The 22,619-nt window shown below is 50.2% G+C and overlaps 2 protein-coding genes across 3 annotated transcripts; both read left to right on the top strand.

Annotated features, from left to right (window-relative positions):
* The first annotated feature begins 527 nt into the window (after positions 1-527).
* On the top strand, positions 528-3,224 carry LOC125522173 (vacuolar protein sorting 38). The gene is made up of 6 exons (XM_048687272.2): positions 528-955; positions 1,047-1,253; positions 1,368-1,530; positions 1,770-1,978; positions 2,527-2,760; positions 2,885-3,224. Exons 1-6 carry the CDS (start codon positions 797-799, stop codon positions 2,996-2,998), a joined length of 1,086 nt encoding a protein of 361 aa, XP_048543229.1. The 5' UTR covers positions 528-796; the 3' UTR covers positions 2,999-3,224.
* On the top strand, positions 2,625-7,949 carry LOC147991951 (uncharacterized). 2 transcript variants are annotated; one of them, XM_048687265.2, is made up of 2 exons: positions 2,625-2,760; positions 4,778-7,949. In XM_048687265.2, the coding sequence occupies exons 1-2, from the start codon at positions 2,717-2,719 to the stop codon at positions 7,410-7,412; spliced, it is 2,679 nt and encodes an 892-aa protein (XP_048543222.2). In that variant the 5' UTR covers positions 2,625-2,716; the 3' UTR covers positions 7,413-7,949. The 2 variants fall into 2 exon arrangements, with proteins under 2 accessions (XP_048543222.2, XP_048543226.2); XM_048687269.2 differs by lacking the exon at positions 2,625-2,760 and adding an exon at positions 3,663-4,540.
* The last annotated feature ends 14,670 nt before the right edge of the window (positions 7,950-22,619 follow it).

Here is a 22,619-nt window from a genome sequence, read left to right as displayed (position 1 = left end):
TGCCGCGGAATCGTGGACGCAACCACCTCCTCTTGACTTAAATTTCCAGGAGGAAAAACAAAAACTCTCTGTCTCTCCTCTGGATTGGTTCCTCGTTGGTGCATTCCGGGAGAGGAGAAGGCGCGCTGGTTGTGTTGTGCACCACTTCTTGACAGGGAGAGTTTGTTTGAGGGGGTCGAGGGTGATGTTTTTTTGCCGGTGAGGCGAGGCGTCGCCCCGGACGGTGACAGGACAGCTACGGGAGCGTCACTCCATCAATGACAAAGCCACAGCATCACCAACTGGCTCAGTCGGTCGGCACCGTCGCCGACTCGCCGTCACACCACGCACGCACGTTCGACGGGCCATTCCGACGAGCGCCAACGGCGATAAAGAAATCGGCACGTGGCGCCCGATCGCCGTGCCGCAGTTAATTCCGGGCGGTCGACCTGTCCGCCTCGCTGGCCGGGCCCCGCGCGCTGACGGGGCAGCGGCACGCCGCGCGCACGCTTGTCGGCACCCTCCCCCTTCCCCACGGCCCGCCCGCCCGCGGTCGCGTCGCCGAGACAAACTCCCAGCCCAAAAAAAACAAAAACGCACGCGCTGGCGCTGCCCCCTCTCCTCGGACGCCACCGACCGACCGACCGAGCCCTTCTCCCTTGCGTGGGTTCGCCTCGTTCGCTTGCTTCCTGCCGCCGCCAGTTACCAGTAGTACGGCACACGCCTCGGCCCCGGCCTCGTCACGGCGGGCCAGGACCATGGGCGCCGCCGCCGCCGCGGGCCGCCTACTAGTACGATCTCCATCGCGCGCGCCGGGATGAGCGCCAGGGCCGGGCCGGATCCCAACTCCGAGAAGTCGGTCGCGTGGCCGGACCTCCGGGGAAGCCTCGAGCGGGCCGGCGCCCTCGCCGCGGAGCTCGCGGCCGCGGCGGAGGAACGGGCACGCCTGGCGCGCCGCCTCGAGGCCGCGCTCGAGGTGAGAATGCTTCTCGCTCGCTCGCTTTGCTTCCGCCCCGCTCGTCGCGCCCCCTTTTGTCGAGCGTGGCCTGATCCTGCTGCTGCTGCAGGTGAGGAGGGAGTCGGTGCGGCAGGGCGCGGCGCTGGACGAGCTGAGCCGGCGGCTGGAGCGGCGGCGGGCGCGCGCGGACGAGCTCGCCGTCGCCAGGCGGAGGGCCGCCGAGGGCGTGGAACGGCGCAAGGAGCAGATGCAGGCGCAGATCGAGCGGGTGCTGCCGCTCTCCAGGGCCCTCGCCGCCGCGCACCGCCAAGTGCAGGTACCTGCCCGCCCGCCCGTTTCTTCCTCTCCACGCGACACCGGAATGCATTGGGTATTCTGGCTGCCTGCGTTTGGTCCGATATCTAATCCGTCTCCTCCTGATTGATCGCAGGAAGCCAAAGAGTTGAAATCCGCGGAGAAGGCGCGGCTTGGGGATCTGCAGAGGCTGCTCAGGACGAGGCAGCAGTCCATGGTAGCCCAGGTCGCCGCCCTGTACCCTGTCAGGGTCTTCCGAGACCTGCCGGCTGCAGAGAACCACCATTCCCGTACCAATGGTGAGAATTCAGTACTCATGTGCCTCCCCTGAGCAACAATGCTTGATACGATGTGCATGATTTTAGCGTATATGCCCCACAGGCCCATAGATAAGCAATGAACAATCATGCTGTCACATGAATTTTATTTTATTTTTGCTCTGGTTTTTATACGAGTCAGAGAGCTAATTAAAAACACAGTCGATCCTTATATCTCACTTCATGTAACCGTTTATGATGAAATGACACCACATTTTCAGGAGAGTGCCGAACACCTTCGGAAGAGAATGGGGCACTTCCGCAAGAAATGAATGGAAATGGAAGACATTTACTCAGCATTATCAAATCTCCACATGTTGGCCCCTTGACATTTTTTGGTTGGCAAATTGGAAAGCCCAAGACAAAGCAGCCAAGTTACAGTCACAAGGAGCTTCAGAGGTCAGCAGCTGTGCTTGGATATGCAGCACATGTAAGTTTGTCTGCCCAATGCTCCTGCACAACAAAATATTAAGACAAATAGACAATACATTTGATGTAGCACATATATCCCAGCCTAGCTAGGCCAGTTGTCATGCTTCAAGAAGAAAATACAAAAAATATTTCTTGGGCTGCCGATTTTTTGGTATAGTTTTTAATAGATCCAGTGGTAAAGATCAAAAAAGAAGAGCATTGAGTTTTTCATGCATTAGTTTGGAATACAATATAAATTGTGGCCCTTCCAGATTTAGTGGTTCCATGGTATCAAGCCTACACTATGATAGGAGTGTAAGTTATCTGCCTGCATCTGCACACTAGATTTTATAGGTGCAGCCACTAGAGTTAAAATCACTACTTGCTTACCATGTTAATTTGGTGTGGAGTTCAAAAGAGTTAGAATCTTATCTGCCTGCATCTGCACACTAGATTTTATAGGTGCAGCCACTAGAGTTAAAATCACTACTTGCTTACCATGTTAATTTTGTGTGGAGTTCAAAAGAGTTAGAATCACAAGTTGCTCACTTTGTTAATTTCCTGTAGGCAGTCTTGCTTATTGCTTCATATCTTGACATTCCCCTCCGATATCCTTTGCGCTTTGGAGGATCACGATCTTATGTCGGTGATCGTTTGCCTTCAGCTGAAGCATCATCCATGGGTTCAACGGAACATCGAAGGGTCGGCAGCGCTGACTCAAAACTAACAGATTATCCCCTTTTCTTGGAATATCAAGATGACTCGACAAAGGCATCCTACGCCATTCACTTGTTGCAAAAGGTGTGTGTTCTCCATACAGTCTTGTATTCCATCTCCCTGTTTGTCGCTGCAATCTTTGTTTAATCCAGTTTCCCAAGCAAACTAAGACTGCTTGCTGTCCACATTTTCAATGATGGGTGGTTAGGATACGGAGCAGCTCTTGAACTACATCGGAGCAGAGAGTTCTGGGAGGAATGCATTTGGTAATCTGCGGGAGCTTATTAGGATTGTACAGTCAGATGAGTATCTGTATATATGATTAGATTTGGTGATCATCGTGAGTTTGGATCGCATATGCTGTATAGATAGATATATGGTAGAATACAGGTTTAAGTAGGTATTCTTTCTGTTCTTTTGTGTGATTCTGCCTACTCTCGCTGTGCCGAGTTTTTGTATGCGCAGCAAAGAGCAGCACTGGGTTGTGCTAGATCAATGGTATTTACAGATGGGGTTTTACATGAGCATAAAAGCCTCTCCCCCATGTACTCCCTCCGTCCGGAATTACTTGTCGCAGAAAAGGATGAAAATGAATGTATCTACAACTAAAATACGTCTAGATGACATCCATTTCTATGACAAGTAATTCCGGACGGAGGGAGTATATTTTTGAGGTTTCTGGGTACGTACTACCCTCTGAGGCTGTTGTATAAAAAAGGTTATGAGTTGATATGAAAGTCATTGGACTCGGAAATTCAGGAGTCAAGACCTACTTTGGACCTGTTTGGAACACAGGCAGTGTACACAACGCACCAAACTCATTATCCATTTGACTATTTGAGCATGGATATCACAAGCCCAATAGTATTATAAATGAAACATCATTGCAGTCATCTAACTAACTTCATCACTGGTTTAAGCATTGCTATTATATCATCATTATATTTATAAAGAAGCATGATGTTGTCATGTGAACAACTTATTAACACTGGAGAGAAAAAGAATATCTTCTAAAAAAAAGGCATTGCTCTGACGCAACTAAATTCGGTGCACCAATTAAAGAACCGACCTGGTGTTTTGAGAAGAGAAAATTCAAGAACCGAGCTGTTACCATCATGAACACCACCGCAGGGACCAAAGAAAAGAGTCCGGAAAGAAGCTTTCCGGCACCGTCCATGGGTCCGTCCGGGCCCGGAAAAAGTCTTGGCATGAAAGCGGCGGCGGCAGACGCGGATCGAGATCCCGCACACACAAATGCAATGGTGACAGCCACCACCGCGCGGCTCCCCCTCCACGACCAAACACGCGGGAAAGGGATCCCACCCACCGCCCGCCCCGCTGGCTCGGCTCGGCGGCCCCACCGCCGGCGTGGGCGCACGTGCCACCGCCTCACCCGTGTCCGGCGACGGCCGGGGACAACTACCGCCCCGCGGAAGTACCAGCAGAAGAGATGGTGTGATGAGGCCCGGGGCCCCCGCCACCCTCCCCCACTACCAGCGATCGGCGCCGCGCCGCGCTCCCACTTCGTGGCTCGCCAGTCGGTCGGTCAGTCCGCCACCTGCTTCACTTTGAGACTCCTTCACTTTCTTGAGCTCGGATCACCATTTTCCTTTCCTTCGCTCCCCTTTTTCTTCGGGATCACCATTGCCAACCGCTGCACTGCCGCCCTGCCGGCGATCCCATCTGAACTTCCCAAGAGGCAATCGCGCTAGCTTGCCAGCCTTTTCTTGTTCGGTTGTTCCTGGCCTGCCTTTGATCTTCTGCCGCTGCTGCCTGCCTGCCGCCGGAGTCCCCCGCTGGCCCCGGTCCTCTGTTCTTGCCCCCGCCCCTCGGATCTCGGGCTCCGATCGGCGTCCGCTTAAAGGTACCAACTTCTGAGGCTGCCGATCCAGTATTAATTCCGCGTCTCCAGAGTAATCATGTGAATTGAATTCTTGAACGTGCTCCCACATTTCTAGTTTAGTCTGATATGGTTTTTAGAATTGAAAGCCATAACAAACTTTAATATGGTTTAGGATCGTAACACAAGCTTTTTGTAGAATTAAACCTCTGGTAGAATTCATTCGATGAGCTAATGTTGCCAGTGTGTTTTCTCTGCTAGGTCTGTGCTGGCAGGTGAGAGAGGAGTGGCCATGGGTGTCCAGGCCAAGCATGATACATTAGGCATCAAGAAAGTTTTGAAGTGCTCTATCGGAATAAGCTATAGATGTGCCTCTGAACACTGGGCTCTCTTCAGTCTAGCCCTACTGCTTTACCTGCTGTACAGATCTTCACCGGGTCTCTTCGCTTTCCTTCTCTCCACTTCCCCTGTAATTATTTGCGCCACCCTTCTTCTTGGTATACTGCTAAGTTATGGGAGCACACATCTTCCTGAGTCCATTGAAGACCGGAAGACTGACACAGATAGTTCAGCTCCCAGGTTTGGATGTTTTTCCAGAAATGTTCATTTTGGAGCACATCAGGGATTTTCAGTGCCTGCAGTTAAGGAGAGCACAGTTGGCTTTAAATGTTGGGAAATCAGAAACCCAAGTTTTAGCAAGGCAAGGGCTGACAAGCTTACTGAGCTGGATGATACTGTTCCTCTTTTGAAGGAATCAGTTGATCAAGGAGATGAGAGAGTTTATGGACATGATAGACTCACTGAACTCTTCGCTTCTATTTCTTCCATGGTGACACTGCAGCAAGAGGTTGGTATGGAGAAATTCATGAAGGCTGATCATGAACGGGAGTTCAGAGATCCATTTTCCAACAATGATAATAGTACCGAGTATGCTAGCCTGTTTGAGGATGCTGGTCAAAGAAGAGTTGATGAGAAGGAGACAACATTTGGCTTATGCTCTTCCAGTGAGAATGATAGGGAAAATGATGAAACAGTAAGAAAGGAAAATCAAGATAAATTGTTGACAGATGATCAAAGTGATAATGTGGGAGAGGTTTCAGAAGATAACCCAACTAAAAAACCGGCTGGTACTTGCAAATGGGGCCGTGCTTTTTCTGTCCGTCAGAGAAAGAAGCTTGATGGGATAAAGATTGAGCCTATCAATGTTGATATCAGCAGCCGGTTAGACTCTTCTCTAGTTTCACCATGTGCAAGAGTTGGCAACCATGATGTTTCATCAGATTTTGATTCTGTCAAGCCAGAGTTTTCCTCTTCTGATATCACTATGGTTGACGTTGCTCCAATGCTTGATGGTACTGATCCTCCTTTAAGCAATGATGATTCTGGTAAGCTAGAGGATTCCTCTTGTGATATCACTATGGCTGATGTTGCTCCAATGCTTGATGAGATTGATCCTCCTTTAGGCAATGAATTCCCTAGCCCCGAGCCCATTGACAATGATGATTCTGTCTGCGGTTCCAACTTCTGCCGTCTGGATCCTCAAATGGACAGTGATAATAACAGCAAGCCTGATACTGGTAAAGCTGAAAATGATGCTAAGGATGGAGAAAAGAAGAAGGATGATGGTGGGAACCAACCTGAATTTCTTGGGACAGCAGACGAAGATAAGAATGCCATGGATCTTGGGTACTCTGAGGTGGAAAGGAGTCGTAGATTGGAGTTCTTGATGGCTAAGAGAAGATCAAGGAAGAATATAATATTTGATCTTGATGGAAATGATGCTTGTCAGAGTGCAGATAGATTTTCACGTTTCCGTATGCAAGTTCAGCCCATTTCAGTATCAAGGAGGAGCCCTTTTGACCTTGCTTCTGATCCTGATGAGGCAGCCATTCCTGGCTCGGCTCCTTCAATCATGCATCGGCGAAATAACCTGTTTGAACCCCCTTCTGAACAATCAGATGATGGTGGTGTATCTGCACATGATAACTTGGATTCTCAAGAAATCATGACAGGTTCCCGCCGAGACATGGTCTTCAAGAGGCATGATACCTTCAATTTTGGCGGCCAAGAGAGACACCGTTCTCGATTTAAGCCATGTTTCGTGCTGGATGCAATGGATATTCAGGAAGAAAGTACAGGCAGTTTCCAGAGGCAGTTCAGTGACAAGAGTGTGTCAAAACTAAGTGCTGTATCTGAGTGTGATACCCTTTCTTCGGTCGCTGATCAAGAGGAAAGCAACAACCTCGTCAAAAGGGATTTCCAGAGGTGGTTCAGTGACAAGAGCGTGTCAAGACTGAGCGTTGTTTCTGAATCTGACACCCTTTCTTTGGGCGCCGATCAAGAGGAATGCAACGACCTTGTGAAAAAGGATTTCCAGAGGTGGTTCAGTGACAAGAGCATGTCGAGGCTGAGCGTTGTTTCTGGATCTGACGCCCTTTCTTTGGCCGCCGGTCAAGAGGAACGCAGCGACTTCAATAAGGACTTCCTCTGGTATTTCCAGAGGCAGTTCAGTGACAAGAGCATGTCGAAAGTAACTGTTGTTTCTGAATCCGATGCCCTTTCTTTGGTCGCCGACCAGGAGGAACACACCGACTTCAATAAGGATTTCCTTTGGTACTTCCAGAGGCAGTTCAGCGACAAGAGCGTGTCGAGGCAGAGCGTTGTTGCTGAATCTGATATCATTTCGTCAGTCACCGATCAAGAGGACCGCAGCGACCTCGTCGAGAAGGATGTCCTTTTGGGGGACACGTCGCCAGAGCTGCCAAGACAGGAAAGTGATGTTGGAAATGCTGGAAGCAAATGCCCAGACACGGTTGATTTTGTGGGTGATGAAACTCTGAATGCCGCTGTCGCCAGTGGGATGGAGCCTGAGCCAGTGTGCAATGCTGCAACATAGGCTCTGAATCTTCTGATCAAGTGATGTCGAAGCACAGAGCTTTCCCTGTACATTTTGTGAATGTAATTGGATAGAAACATGGCACTGTTCCTGTTGCCATTCTCTGAACATAGGCCTTGTGAAGTTCCAAAAAATGAAAAGAGAGAGAGAACAATTTTTGTGTATGTTACAGGTTATTCCATCCTAGAGAATGTTGAATATCCTTATGAAATCTTCAACCCTGATTCCTGTTTGCTTTTAGCAGAAGTTTCCCAGCTGCCATGCAATGTGTGAACCCACATTATCTAGAACAGTGGCCGGCAACCCCCGCCCAAGACTTGGAACTTGTGAGATTCTTGGCCTGCGGTCTGTCTGAAGAAGATTCGTTTCCCCAGCTGGAAGCAAGCATACAAAGTTTTCCCTGTACATTTTGTGAGTGCAATTGGATAGAAACATCATAGTACTGTTCCAGATGCCATTTTTTGAACGTCAATAGGCCTTGTGAAGTTGTTCCAAACGAAATGAAATAGAAAGAGCATAATCTCTGTGCCTGTCGGAGATTGTTGAGTATCCTTATCTAATTCTCAACCCTGATTATTTGTTTGCTTTTTACCAGAATTTCTCCAGCTGAGATGCAGCGTGGATCCAGACTACCTAGAGCAGCGGCCAAGAGTTGGAACTTGTGAAGCTCTTGGCCCGTGGTCTGAAGATTCTTTTCCCCAGCTGGAAGCAAACATGCTACTCTACTAGCTTCTTCAGCTCCGGCCGCAATGTCAGAAGCTACACACACACATGCACGCGGTTGCTTCAGTGACAAAAAATTCTCATCTTTGGTCACTCGATTCAAGGAGCGGCAGAAGAAAGCGCCCAAACCATCCAAATCTTGCTTGCGTGCATGACCGACTGCCCCGTCTCGCGATCAGATTCTTCAGAACTTTCTTCGGCTGAAGCTGGCTTGTAGTACTAGTAGTAGCTTCTGCCACACGCCGTTCTTGCAATCTGGCCATAAAATGTCGTGCCTCACGTCTTGTCACGCTCCCGCAAAAAAAAATGCACGTAAACATATAAACTTGAATATACTCCCTCGTTCACAAATACTATAAGATGTTTTGGATCCCTTAAAAAAAATGTTTTGAATATTTAGTACAGACTACATACGGGCTGAAATGAGTGAACGAACTCACTAAAACGCCTGTATGGAGGGAGTAGCTAGGATTAGATTGCTAAGAACATTTTTGTGATGTGGCTTCACATCATAGAATACATGTAGCTTCGCCACTGATTAGGATACGATCATACGATACGATCGAAGCCCTTCTTCGCGATGCTCTTGTATAACTTGCTCAGTTATTTATTTATTTTACCCCCAACCTAAAGCTCTCCTGTGAGGGCAAAACATTGTCCACGACACAATGCCATCGAATCAAACGATCGACCGCTGGTACGGGACCGGAGCCAGGAAAAATAATCAATGTCGTTCAGCGTATGTACAGTGTAGAAATCTTAATCCTGATACGCTGATTAAGGGTGTCAAAACCGATGTACATGGTCTGAATATTTCTACGAGCAACTCCAAGGGCATCTCCAATGCTGACCCTCAAATCTCTCACAGCCGTCTGGATCATGAAAACCATTCAACGTGGTCATGTATCGGTCTGTGGTGTAGTCTGGACATATTTTCTCCCACACCCCAAACCCCTCCTTCCTCCTGCGTGTGCTTCCCGCCCTGCGTCACTTGCCCGCATTCATGCCGCTGTAAAGCGCGCGCGCTCCACGTTGAAGACGGCTCAGGGCGGATGCAACCTCCCACTGCCTCCGCCATTGAAGCGACGCGCCGGCCGAGGGCACCGCTCGGATGAACACGTCTCCTCGCCGCATTTAAATGCCTCCATTAAACCCGTGTGGAAGCCAAGAAACCTACCCCCTCCACAAGTACCGCGTCATCCGTTGTCAACGCACGCGTAACCGCGCCCTACTGGCAGAGAAAGAAGCCGACTGCGCGGAGATCGTTGAGTCGGTGGCCTATGCGTCCGCGTTCGCCGCCCAACATCGAGGGAAAGTAGAACACGGGAGGCAGCCGCCAGTTGGGTCCCAGGAAGGCCACCGCCAGCGTGTCGCCGACTTGCACAACCAGTGACTTGGTCGGTTCTTCAGCGCAGACCGTCGCCGCCCCAAGCCTGGGCTCCACGGAGGCGGAGGTGCCCCCCTTCCCCTCCGGCCGAAACATCAGCCCGCGGTTCCACTCCAATGAGCGGTGGGGAAGCGAGCCGCCCTTTGCGCTGAAGCATATACCTCCGGGCCTCTCGATAGTCCGATGAGCGGGTTGCCGGACATGAGGAAAACAGAGGGACCCACCGCGGCCGGTCGTAGACTAGTATAGTGTATCTGTGTCGTCGAAGTGGAGTTCGGCACGACCGTATGTGCACATAGTTTTACCATTTTAGTTAAGATATGTTCAAGATGTAAACGTTTTCGTTTGGTTTGTATGAAATCCGTCATGTTTATATGAAATCCAGTCGTGTTTGCATGAATTTCATCCGGTTTGCTGAAAAAATGTTTGAAATGTACGCGGTTACGGTTGGATGGCGGCCTACCGCATCCGTGTCCCCGGATACGAGAGAAAAATTACGAGTCGCCATTGGATATGCCCTTATAAGACAGAACCATGACTTGGATTGCTTGGGGGCGTTTGGTTGCCACAAAAGTAGCTGCGGTTGATTGTATGAACTTTTTGAGTTGAGTAATACATTATTTCACGTGAAAAAAAAGACGCACACAACTGTTAGTACACACTCATGTCAGTCAGCGGGGCCCATCTATTTTTTTATTGTACGATACCATCGAGTAAAAAATCTTTATTGGAATGCAAGACCTTGGCAAGCCCTTCTCTTTTTTTGTCTGAGGAAAAGGAAATTCATTCATCAAAGGGCAATCAAGTCTGCATTACAAAGGTCAGGTACCTCATCCGGTCCTGAACGAAGCCGAAGTGCGCTTTTTTATTCTACCATAGTTTGCTAAAAAGTGACTGACAATGTTTTGTTCTCTCCTAACTTGCTTGACTATGAATTCCCTCTGATCTCGAAGAAGCCCTTCTTGATGATGCTCGATGCTTTGTAAATGTGCTTAGTTATATGTTCTTCTTCTTCTTCTTCTTCTTCTTCTTCTTCTTCTTGCGTTCTTCTTTACCCCTAGAGCGCGTTAACAAAATTCATGTGAAGATAGAGTACCACTCATCCGAGCCATCAGGTGACACAATCTTCTTTTTTCCTTTTTGCGGGATCATCAGGTGATACAATCAATTGCTGATGCGGCCGTACGGCGGATGGAACGAGGAAAAACAATCAATGGGGTCAGCACATGTTACAGTGTAGAAAAATATTACTACTAACCTTGGTGTGTTGGTTTTATGGGGCCTTAGCACGATGATTTCCCGACTGTCTATTATAACAAGGTTTGCCCGGCTCTGACGAGAGAAGGGTAATGACAGCGGCGCGTCTTCGGCTCGTTTCAGTGTTTGTAGTCATCGCTAGGTGGTCTATGAATCTTGATGTAATTTTTATTATTTCTAGTGTTCGTTGTACTACTATGATTGAAGATGAATAGATTGGAAGTTTTTTCGAAAAAAATACGTCAGTTAATTAGTGGCGTCAAAATGATCTAACAGAATATAATACAGTACGTACGTGGACATTTGTACGTAAGAGCACCTGAAGAAAGAACCATGGGTGTCTGCTCGCTCAATCGCTGTGCTGCCTGCCTGCCTGCTGTATCGCTCGCTCTCGTAGCAGCTGGGCAACAGACGCACGCATAAACCGTAGCACTAGTACGGCTAATCCGTCAAGGGTGACAGGCATTATCCTTTGACTAATTTCGATGCTGGGGCTAATTAATCCCGGTCCAAGAAACATCCCGGGACAGAATAGACAGCGGCACCATGCATATGCATGTGGCAGCGGCCAGGCGTACGTGTTCATGTGATGAATCTCACGTCCCGTGTGTCAAAATCCGTACTAACATTTGTTTCGGAGGTGTGTCCTTTGCCTAATTTCGTAAGTAAGTACGTACTACTCATTTCAACGACAGTTAAATTTCGAATAGAGGCAAAATATTTGTTTGGATCTCACGTCGACACAGAATCCGTAACAAATTTCTTCGCAGTTCGGTTACTGTGCGACAGTCATCGGTGCTAGTAGAGCAAATGCGCGCAGCTACCCTACCACCTACAAAAGGCCGGCCCACCATGTCAGCCATGGAACACACAAATGTGTAGCAAGACGTGTGATGCTCCACATTAAAAACGGCTCAGGATAGACACGACCTCCCACTATCTCCGCTAGTGAAGCGACGCGCCAGCCAAGGGCACTGCCCGGCTGAACACGCCTCCTCGCCGCATTCAAACGCCTTCATTAAACCCGCGTGGAAGCCAAGAAACCTACTCCAGCTACACATACCGCGTCATCCGTCGTCAGCGTGCGCGTAACCGCGCCTGCCGACAAAGAAAGAAGCCGGCTGCGCGGAGGTCGATGAGTCGGTGGCCTGTGCGTCCACGTCTGCCGCCCAACATCGAGGGAAAGTAAACACGGGAGGCTGCATTCGCTTGGGTCCCAGGAAGGCCACCGCCGGCGTGTCGCCAGTGACTTGCCCGGTTCTTTAGCGCAGAACATCGTCGCCCCAAGCCTGGGCTCCACAAAGGCGGAGGTTCCCCGCTTCCCCTCCGGCTGAAGCATCAGTCGACGGTTCCACTTCGATGACCGGTGGGGAAGTAAGCTTCCTTTTGCGCTGAAGCATATATACCTTCCGGGCTCCCGACAGTCCGGTGAGCGAGCTGCCGGACATGGGGAAGACAAAGGGATCCGCCGCGACCGGCCGTAGACTAGTGTGGTGTAATACCCCCAGTGTCATGCTACAGTAACCCTCTGTGATTAAGCTAATCATTTTACTAAACAGTGCTTGATCACCTTTGATTCAAATATCCTTTGAAATTCCACTTTCAAATCATATTCCTTTTACAAGTGAAATATGGAGTTGCACAAAAGTGGCTGAAAAATAGTTCATCTTTTAGCCAAAATTCCATAACAAATTGATTTTTAAGGAACACAATATCATCTCCAAGCCAAGATGGACTATAGCAATTAAACAGTGCCATTCCAGCATTTTAAATGCAAATTTATTTATGAAAATTCCAAATGAATCTAAACCTCTCCCAAAAATAATTGTGGCAGTGCCTAAAAATGCACTGGGCTTTTATGATCCAATTTCACATTTTTCCTAAATCGTTAGCGTCCCTAGATAAATCATTTTCCTTCTCTGGTTTTACAAAAAAAAGAAATTAGCAGGAAAAAGCAGAGGGGGGGACAGAGAAAAGAGCCCTTGGCCTCCCATTGGGCCTCGGCCCACTCCAGCTGTCCAGCCCACCCCTCCCTCCCCGGTCGGTTCTCTGTTCCCACGACCCCCGTCGCTACAGGGGGCTGGTCGCCGCCGAACCACCTCGTCGGCGATGAACCCCGCGAGAGGATAAGGCTGCCACGCCCCGACTCCTTGATCCCCTCTCCACTCCCCCTGGCGTCCCCATCCATTCCCCATCCTCGCGTCGCTTTCGCTCTCCAGATCCACCGCGCCACCGCACCGCCACCATGCCCGCCGACGCCGGCGAGCTCTCCGCCGTCCCCGTCACCTAGGACCGTGCCAGGGCCTTCGCCGCCCTCCGCCTCGTCGCCTTCGACTATGAGCTGAGCCGAGGAGCACCACTACGGCGCCCCCGACCCTACTTCCTCGTCGGACGCCGCCTCCCTCGTCGTCGTCTCCGCCGCCGTACATCGCCGTCGAACCGCCCCCGAGCCCGCCGCCACCCCTCTACAACTCCGCCGTGAGCCCCCTACCTTTCCTCCCTTCCCCCTCCGTCGTAGGCGTCCCCTAGCTGCTCCGTCGCCGTGGCCCGAGCCCGCCACCGCAACCATGAGCTCGCTCGAGCTCCCGCGCACGCCAACAGCCTCCCAGCGCCCCGACTGCCCACGCCCTCCCGTCTCTGTTTGCTACCGCTGCCGCTCGGGCTCGCCCGCAGCCGCCCGGGCCTGCTCATGCGCGCACAACGCCCCTGTTCTCGTCGCGTCCCGCTGGCCCCGGCCACGCCCGGCCGTTCCCCCCCACTGCCTCTGCCGCTGCTCCTTCCGGTGGTTCGCGCGCGCCCACCGCTGTCGGCCGCGACCAGCGTGCCAGCCGCCCTCACGCACGGACCTGACCCGTGCTCGCTCGCCGCCGCTTCTACTCATCACCGGTGACGCTCGGGGCCTCGCCCGCTCCAGCCACTTGCACCGCTCGACGCGGCGGCTCGCCCGCATCCGAACGCACCGCTCCGCGTGCCAAACGGGCACCTGCGATGTGAACCCGACGCTCTCCTCCCCTTCTTTGGTTGCCGACGCGTCGACGCCGGCGCCGTCTCCGGCCGCCCCGACCCGGCTACCGCCCCAGTTTGATGCGGCTCATCGCCCTCGACCGAACGCACCTAACCGCGCGTCAAACGGATGACGAGGGACGCATCCCGGTGGCCGCCCGAGCCCTCCGCCGCGAACAGGGCTCGCCGGAGCTCACTCTGGCGCCGGCCGCCGACGTGGCGCACCTGGGGCCACCCCCTGGGTCACTGCCAGTGGGGCCCCTGGTCCCCTGTTGACCAGTTGACCCAGTCAACTGCTGACTGGGCAGCCCCGTGTCACTGACAAGCGGGCCCCACCACACAATTAAGTTAATTAAAACTTTTTATAGATAAAACTAATTAGTTAACCTAATCAGTCACTGACATGTGGGGCCCAACTGCTAATTAGCCATATTTAATTAAAATAACCCACCGTTAGCCCTCTGTCTATGACAGGTGGGACCCATTGGTCAGTTTGACCAGTCAGCGGGTCTGTTGACCTGCTGATGTCATGCTGACACTCTACTGACGTCATTTTTCTTTTCTGTTAATTTAATTAATTACAGAAAATGTTTAAAACTTTGAAAATTCATAGAAATTAAACCGTAACTCTGATGAAAATGTTTTCTATATGAAAGTTGCTCAGAAAAATCCCACGAATCCGAATACGCGGTCCGTTCATCTGTCACATGCCCCTAGCATGCTGAACATGGAACATTCCCCCCTCTGGTCCTTTGTCTGACATAGGTTCGGAACCGGGAAAACATTCCCGGTTGACTTCTCCCTTCGCCGGTATCGTGTAGCACCGTGTTAGAACACGTCTAGCTCTGCCTGTTGTCCTATTATGCACTTGCTTGCTCTATATTTACTGTTTCTCCCCCTCTTCTCTCCGGTAGACCCTGAGACCGATGATGCCGCTGTGATCGACTACGTCACCGACGACCTCTTCTTCTTGTCTGAGCAACCAGGCAAGCAAACCCCCCTTGAGCATTCCGATATCGCCCATTTCTTTCCCTCTCATGCTTGCATTAGAACTGCTACTGTTTTCTGTATGATCCTACTCTGATGCATAGCCTGTTGTTGGTACCTGCTTACATACCTTACCTGCTTATCCTAAACTACTTAGTATAGGATGGTTAGTGATCCATCAGTGACCCCCACCTTCTCCCAGTTGCCTCGCTTTATGTTCGATGACTCGATCAACGTGATCGACGTCCAGGCCCCGACACCGCACATCACCCCCCTTAGTTGTACGACACTACAGAGTTACTATCGAGTGCCGAGGGTGAACCTCATACATCACTCCTGATGAGATCTCCGTAGTGTAGCTTTACGGTCGAGGTCATCGAGGGTGATTTCCTCCTTAACCACTTCCGTTACGGCTTTGTCTTGCAACCCATCAAACGTGAACCTCGAGGGTGGATCCTCTTATGTTCACCTTGATGACAACATCGAGTGGAATTCACCGGGGGTGATTCCCCGGGTTTTCCCCTTGGTGTTAGACACACAGTTACTATGGTTACTATGACTTTGGACTAAACCATGTGACTAAAGACGGGTTGACCCTGAGTGGTACCCGCGCGAGCTTAATTGCGAGTGATGTGTAGTCGGGTTGACCTGGATGGTGCCCGCGAGATACTTACGAGGCGTGGCCGGGCATTCTTATCCCTTGCCGCAAGTACTCAAGACGGGGCAACGGGGTCACATCTTTCGTGAGTCTCTGCTTGTTACCGTGCGTTCCTAATCCACTACGATTTGGATATTTGATCCGAGGGGCCTCTGGCCTGATAGCACTAACCATCATGTGGGCATAGTATGGGCGTTCTGCGTCGTATACATCAGCCGAAACTTAATAGACGTTAGCAACTGAGCGGCGCGCGCCGGGTTGGACTGGTAAGCTCCTGCCTTTTTAGGGAGGCAGCTAGGTCTGCTCACAGGCTGCCCACGCAATGTGCAGGAGTTCCCGGGGAGATGGCCCATGACCCCTGGGGGCATAGGTTTAGTCCGGCGTGCTGGCCTCTCTATTAAGCCTAGGTCGGGTTGCGGCGTATTGTTTGGCCGAGGCCGGGCATGACCCAGGAAAGTGTGTCCGGCTGGAGTTAATCGAGCATGGTGGGTAAGTTGGTGCACCCCTGCAGGGAAGAAAACATCTATCAATAGCCTGTCCTATGGTAACGGACACTTGGAGTTGTATCCCGATCGATACAACTCGAACTGGATACTTGAGGTGAGACATGGTGATGAGAATTGGATTGTGATGATAACTGGATAGTATGGCTCTGGGATTGCTTTCTCGCAGGGAGTCGAGAAAGGATCTTCGGCCGAGGTTGATAACATTACTGCTACTTTACTTTATGCTACTCTACTCCCTCCTGTTGCTGCAAGATGGTGGTTTCCAGAAGATGCTAGTCTTCGATAGGCTAGGCTTTCCCCTTCCCTTCTGGCATTCTGCAGTTTAGTCCACAGATACAACCCATTCCTTTGATACAGATGCATACTTAATTTAGATCTGATGTAAGTATTGCGAGTACTTTGGATGAGTACTCACGGCTGCTTTGCTACTTCTTTTTCCCCATACCCGATTGTTGCGACCAGATGACGGATCCCAGGAGCCAGACGACACCACTGATGACTACTGCTACCCCGAGGGTGCCTACTACTACGTGACGTCCGCTGACGACTTGGAGTAGTTAGGAGGCTCCTAGGCAGGAGGCCTTGCCTTTTCGATCTTTGTTGCTTTTGTGCTAGTCTTCTTAAGGCAATCTTGTTTAACTTATGTCTGTACTCAGATATTGTTGCTTCCGCTGACTCTTGTGCTTTCGAGCTTATGTATTCGAGCCCTCGAGGCCCCTGGCTTGTAATATAAAGCTTGAATTATTTTAATTTTTGTCTAGAGTTGTGTTGTGATATCTTCCCGTGAGTCCTTGATTTTGATCGTACACATTTTCATGTATGATTAGTGTACGATTGAATCGAGGGCGTCACAAGTTGGTATCAGAGCCGACTGCCTGTAGGTAGCCCCCTTTCCAACTCCTTGGCCAAAGTTGAGTCTAGTCACTACAAAACTTTTACTAACATGGTTGTGTGTCTTATGGGCCCACGTCGCCAATTGGGTGGTATTAGGATCTTTTATTCCTTGTCTATACTCTGGGACTCTGATCTCTCTTCTATTCGGGTTAAATGATTTTGCTAACTCTAACTCTAGGTTCTCGTAACTACTTTCTCCCGGAGAGCCCTTCTTTCTAGATGATCGTCTGCTTCACCAGAAGATTTCGAAGATACTCTCTGATGTTCTCCTGAGAACATGTGCTCATCGCGTTTACAATTCCCTACCACTGATAAGCCCCTATGACTAACTTCATATCCTTGTCGCTCATTCCTTCATCCCTAGTTGCTCTTGTTACTACAAGATGCCCGGAAATTCTCCCTATTGTTTCGAGAATACTTTGTGCCTATTGCCTTGCAGTTCCTTGTCACCTGAATACGCCTACAAATTAATCCTCACCCACACCGAGGATTTGTTTCTCCCTTGTTGTTTATGTGTCTTCGAAATACTATTTGATCTTTCGAAAATCTCAATAGCCTGTTGTTCTTGGAATTCTTGCTTACTTGCATTGCAGTTAATTCCATATGTCTAGCAATATTCTTTAAAATTCTTCGTGATTGTCATTCTGTTCCTATGGATTCAACATGTGTGTGAAAGCGCACAATCATCAGTTGATCCTTCTAAATTATCTTTCCGGCTTAGACGTCATTTTGAACATGAGCTGGTTCTCGACCAATCTGTTTGTCATCGATGGTGCCCCTAGGTCTATTCTACTTATCCATCCTTAATGAGAGCGTCTGCTTCTAATCCTTTGATTTGGAAATCATAATTCCTTTACATTTGAGCTTTGAATTAGTTAGTTGTTTCTATAATCTGATATCCTTGCATTCTTTCTTCTTCTGGTTGAGTATCGATGCTCACATCAGATCCCTTGTGGACCACCACATCCTTTGTTGGATCATTACCCGACAGTACCCCTCGTATTTAATCACCTTGTGAGTTCTTCCCGGATACATAATACCATTGTTAAATTGTATCCTCTTCTTTGGTCAACCATGCTTTACCTTTGCAGCTGTGTTAGTTACTCTTTAAGTTGGTGGTATATGTTCCTAAGATGCCCTCATGGGTTGAACCTATGCCTTTTCTAATCTGTGTGAACTCGAAAGTTATGTGGATTATACTCTACTGGCTTTTCATCAGATATAATTTCAATACTATAACTTCACCAAGAGCGAGAAGTAAAATGAAAGGTTATGCATTGTACAAGTGGGAGTCGACCCTGAACCTTTTGTTCATGCCCACGGACACGGTGTGGGACTTATCATGAAAGCTTCTTGCAAGGATATTTAATCATTTGAATAATTCTCCCGGTATCGTGAATTGGATCCCTTGTAGTTATGGTCCCGACCATATTTCCTCCATGATCCCATTTACTGGGTAAGTTACAATTACTTATCCTGCGCAAATCATTCCCCCGTCCAACCTCTACTCCGATTTACCTTCTGGCATTACACCTAGTACTTGATACTGGGAAGCTTTATACCCCATCACATCATTCCTAGCCTGATCGGCTATATTGTTATCGTGTCAACTTTTTAACTGTGCTACCTGGTCCTTATGCTCGGAGCAACTTCCGACGATGAGCTAAGCTTACATCGATCGTCCTCATCTTATCATTTCACCTTGAAAAACAAGCTTGACTTTGAGCTTGTGTCGAATCCGTGGTTCCCATAGCCTTTCACTTCTTCCTTCCTTTCTGCTCGGTGACATCTTCATGAAATCTCTCAACAAATGTGTCGCGATCATCATCAACATTCTGAGCTTTTCCAGGATATCAATGGAATTCATGGTGAGAAATACAATCCTCCCCATCGATGATTTATGTTATCATCACAACATTCTTGCCTTCCCCAACACAAACTTGTTCATATAATTTCGCAAACACATCCTTCTTGACATGTCGATGGATTGTTACTAAGCCCGTCGGCCACACCCTCATCTCTTCCCTGCTAAAGTTGTATGACTTATTTCAAGTTGTTTCCGATGGATCCTTGGTGTATCCAAAGTCTGACCGTTGCTTGAAACCATGTCAATGCTATCTTGAAGCATGTCTGTGGTACTCCGATCTCCAATAAGAACATTTGAAGCACGATACTAAATTTTCTTTATCAATTATCCAAACACCGTTGTATGGGTGATGTCATGAAGTTTCTTTCCCTTTACCTAATTGGTTATCTACTTACTATCCTGTCATGGATATCACCCTCTGCTTGTCCTTGGGAAGGATATACTCCTGATAATTGTGTTGAACACATTTTCCTTTCCATTATTCTGATTAATATGCTAATCATATTTTCCTTTCCATTCTTTTGTTTAACCTTTCTGGTAAACTAACTTATCTCAGCAGGGATAATTTCTTGCTTAGGTAAGCACCTCAATGTACAACCCTGTCAGTAAAGACCCTGTTATTATTGCTGTTGACATTCCGGTAACTACCGATGGACGAGAACTTTGCCTAATGGCCCGCCTCATTCAACGAGCAGGATAATGGTTCTCTTCGTCCCTCGTCCTTGGTACCGACGTTGTTGCCGACATAACTGACATGCTACCCTCTGACATGCCTTGCTATCATGACCATGCAAGATGTCACCGCTCCCCCTACTTTTCACCCACATGGTGGGCCCATAACCCACCATTCCACAGGATTGGAACCTGACTCTCTTGTATATCCTTTATTCCGAAGTATCATTTGCTCTTGGCTTTGTGTGTTGTCACGAGCCACCGTCCGAGAGATGATCTATTCCTGATGCTCTGAACCCCCTTCTCACACTCTGTTCAGGTATCGATCATTTGTCCATTCGCTTGAAACTTCCTATTGTACCTTCATATTTTGCTCTTGTTGTTTTCTTAAGTTTCAACTCGAGAGATGCCTCTATGCCGCGTTCACTGCCATAGTCCCCTCGTACCTATCTTGTGTTGAGCTCCGTCCTTCCCGAGTCTTTTTCCTTACTCCACCTCTTAAATCTCGGGACAAGATTTCTTGTAGTGGAGGAGATTTGTAACACCCCCAGTTTCATGCTACAGTAACCCTCTGTGATTAAGCTAATCATTTTACTAAACAGTGCTTGACCACCTTTGATTCAAATATCCTTTGAAATTCCACTTTCAAATCATATTCTTTTTACAAGTGAAATATGGAGTTGCACAAAAGTGGCTAAAAAATAGTTCATCTTTTAGCCAAAATTCCATAACAAATTGATTTTTAAGGAACACAACATCGCCTCCAAGCCAAGATGGACTATAGCAATTAAACAGTGCCATTCTAGCATTTTTAAATGCAAATTCATTTATGAAAATTCCAAATGAATCTAAACCTCTCCCAAAAATAATTGTGGCAGTGCCTAAAAATGCACTGGGCTTTTATGATCCAATTTCACAATTTTCCTAAATCGTTAGCGTCCCTAGATAAATCATTTTCCTTCTCTGGTTTTACAAAAAAAAGAAATTAGCAGGGAAAAGCAGAGGGGGGACAGAGAAAACAGCCCCTGGCCTCCCATTGGGCCTCGGCCCACTCCAGCTGTCCAGCCCACCCCCTCCCTCCCCGGTCGGTTCTCTGTTCCCACGACCCTCGTCGCTACAAGGGGCTCGTCGCCGTCGAACCACCTCGCCGGCGATGAACCCCGCGAGAGGATAAGGCTGCCACGCCCCGACTCCTCGATCCCCTCTCCACTCCCCCTGGCGTCCCCATCCATTCCCCCTCCTCGCGTCGCTTTCGCTCTCCAGATCCACCGCGCCACCGCACCGCCGCCATGCCCGCCGACGCAGGCGAGCTCTCCGCCGTCCCCGTCACCTAGGACCGTGCCAGGGCCTTCGCCGCCCTCCGCCTCGTCGCCTTCGACTACGAGCTGAGCCGAGGAGCACCACTACGGCGCCCCCGACCCTACTTCCTCGTCGGACGCCACCTCCCTCGTCGTCATCTCCGCCGCCATACATCGCCGTCGAACCGCCCCCAAGCCCGCTGCCACCCCTCTACAACTCCGCCGTGAGCCCCCTACCTTTCCTCCCTTTCCCCTCCGTCGTAGGCGTCCCCTAGCTGCTCCGTCGCCGTGGCCCGAGCCCGCCGCCGCAACCATGAGCTCGCTCGAGCTCCCGCGCACGCCAACAGCCTCCCAGCGCCCCGACTGCCCACGCCCTCCCGTCTCTGTTTGCTATCGCTGCCGCTCGCCCCCGCTCGGGCTCGCCCGCAGCTGCCCGGGCCTGCTCATGCGCGCCCGACGCCCCTGTTCTCGTCGCGTCCCGCTGGCCCCGGCCACGCCCGGCCGTTCCCCCCCACTGCCTCTACCGCTGCTCCTTCCGGCGGTTCGCGTGCGCCCACCGCCGTCGGCTGCGACCAGCGCGCCAGCCGCCCTCACGCACGGACCTAACCCGTGGTCACTCGCCGCCGCTTCTACTCATCGCCGGTGACGCTCGGGGCCTCCCCCACTCCAGCCACTTGCACCGCTCGACGCGGCTGCTCGCCCGCATCCGAACGCACCGCTCCGCGTGCCAAACGGGCACCTGCGACGTGAACCCGACGCTCTCCTCCCCTTCTTTGGTCGCCGACGCGTCAACGCCGGCGCCGTCTCCGGCCGCCCCCGACCCGCTATCGCCCCAGTTTGATGCGGCTCATCGCCCTCGACCGAACGCACCTAACCGCGCGTCAAACGGACGACGAGGGACGCATCCCGGTGGCCGCCCGAGCCCTCCGCCGTGAACAGGGCTCGCCGGAGCTCACTCCGGCGCCGGCCGCCGACGTGGCACACCGAGGGCCACCCCCTGGGTCACTGCCAGTGGGGCCCCTGGTCCCCTGTTGACCAGTTGACCCAGTCAACTGCTGACTGGGCAGCCCCGTGTCACTGACAAGCGGGCCCCACCACACAATTAAGTTAATTAAAACTTTTTATAGATAAAACTAATTAGTTAACCTAATCAGTCACTGACATGTGGGGCCCAACTGCTAATTAGCCATATTTAATTAAAATAACCCACTGTTAGCCCTCTGTCTATGACAGGTGGGACCCATTGGTCAGTTTGACTAGTCAGCGGGTCTGTTGACCTGCTGATGTCATGCTGACACTCTACTAACATCATTTTTCTTTTCTGTTAATTTAATTAATTACAGAAAATGTTTAAAACTTTGAAAATTCGTAGAAATTAAACCGTAACTCTGATGAAAATGTTTTCTATATGAAAGTTGCTCAGAAAAATCCCACAAATCCGAATGCGCAGTCCGTTCATCTGTCACATGCCCCTAGCATGATGAACATGGAACATTCCCCCCTCCGGTCCTCTGTCTGACATAGGTCCGGAACCGGGAAAACATTCCCGGTTGACTTCTCCCTTCGCCGGTATCGTGTAGCACCGCGTTAGAACACGTCTAGCTCTGCCTGTTGTCCTGTTATGCACTTGCTTGCTCTGTATTTACTGTTTCTCCCCCCTCTTCTCTCCAGTAGACCCCGAGACCGATGATGCCGCTATGATCGACTACGTCACCGACGACCTCTTCTTCTTGTCTGAGCAACCAGGCAAGCAAACCCCCCTTGAGCATACCGATATCGCCCATTTCTTTCCCTCTCATGCTTGCATTAGAACTGCTACTGAAAGTGCGTTATATCGACTAGAGGGGGGGTGAATAGGTGATTTTTATGAAAGTCTTCAAAACGTGGAAGTTTCGAAGACAAACAACAGAAATAAACCTATTACCATGCAGCGGAAGGTAGACTACACTAGGCAA

The sequence above is a fragment of the Triticum urartu genome, chromosome 1A (assembly GCF_056163025.1).
Source record: "Triticum urartu cultivar PI428250 chromosome 1A, HENAU_Tu73, whole genome shotgun sequence".
Lineage (NCBI taxonomy): Eukaryota > Viridiplantae > Streptophyta > Magnoliopsida > Poales > Poaceae > Triticum > Triticum urartu.
This window is presented reverse-complemented; position numbering and strand designations above follow the sequence as displayed.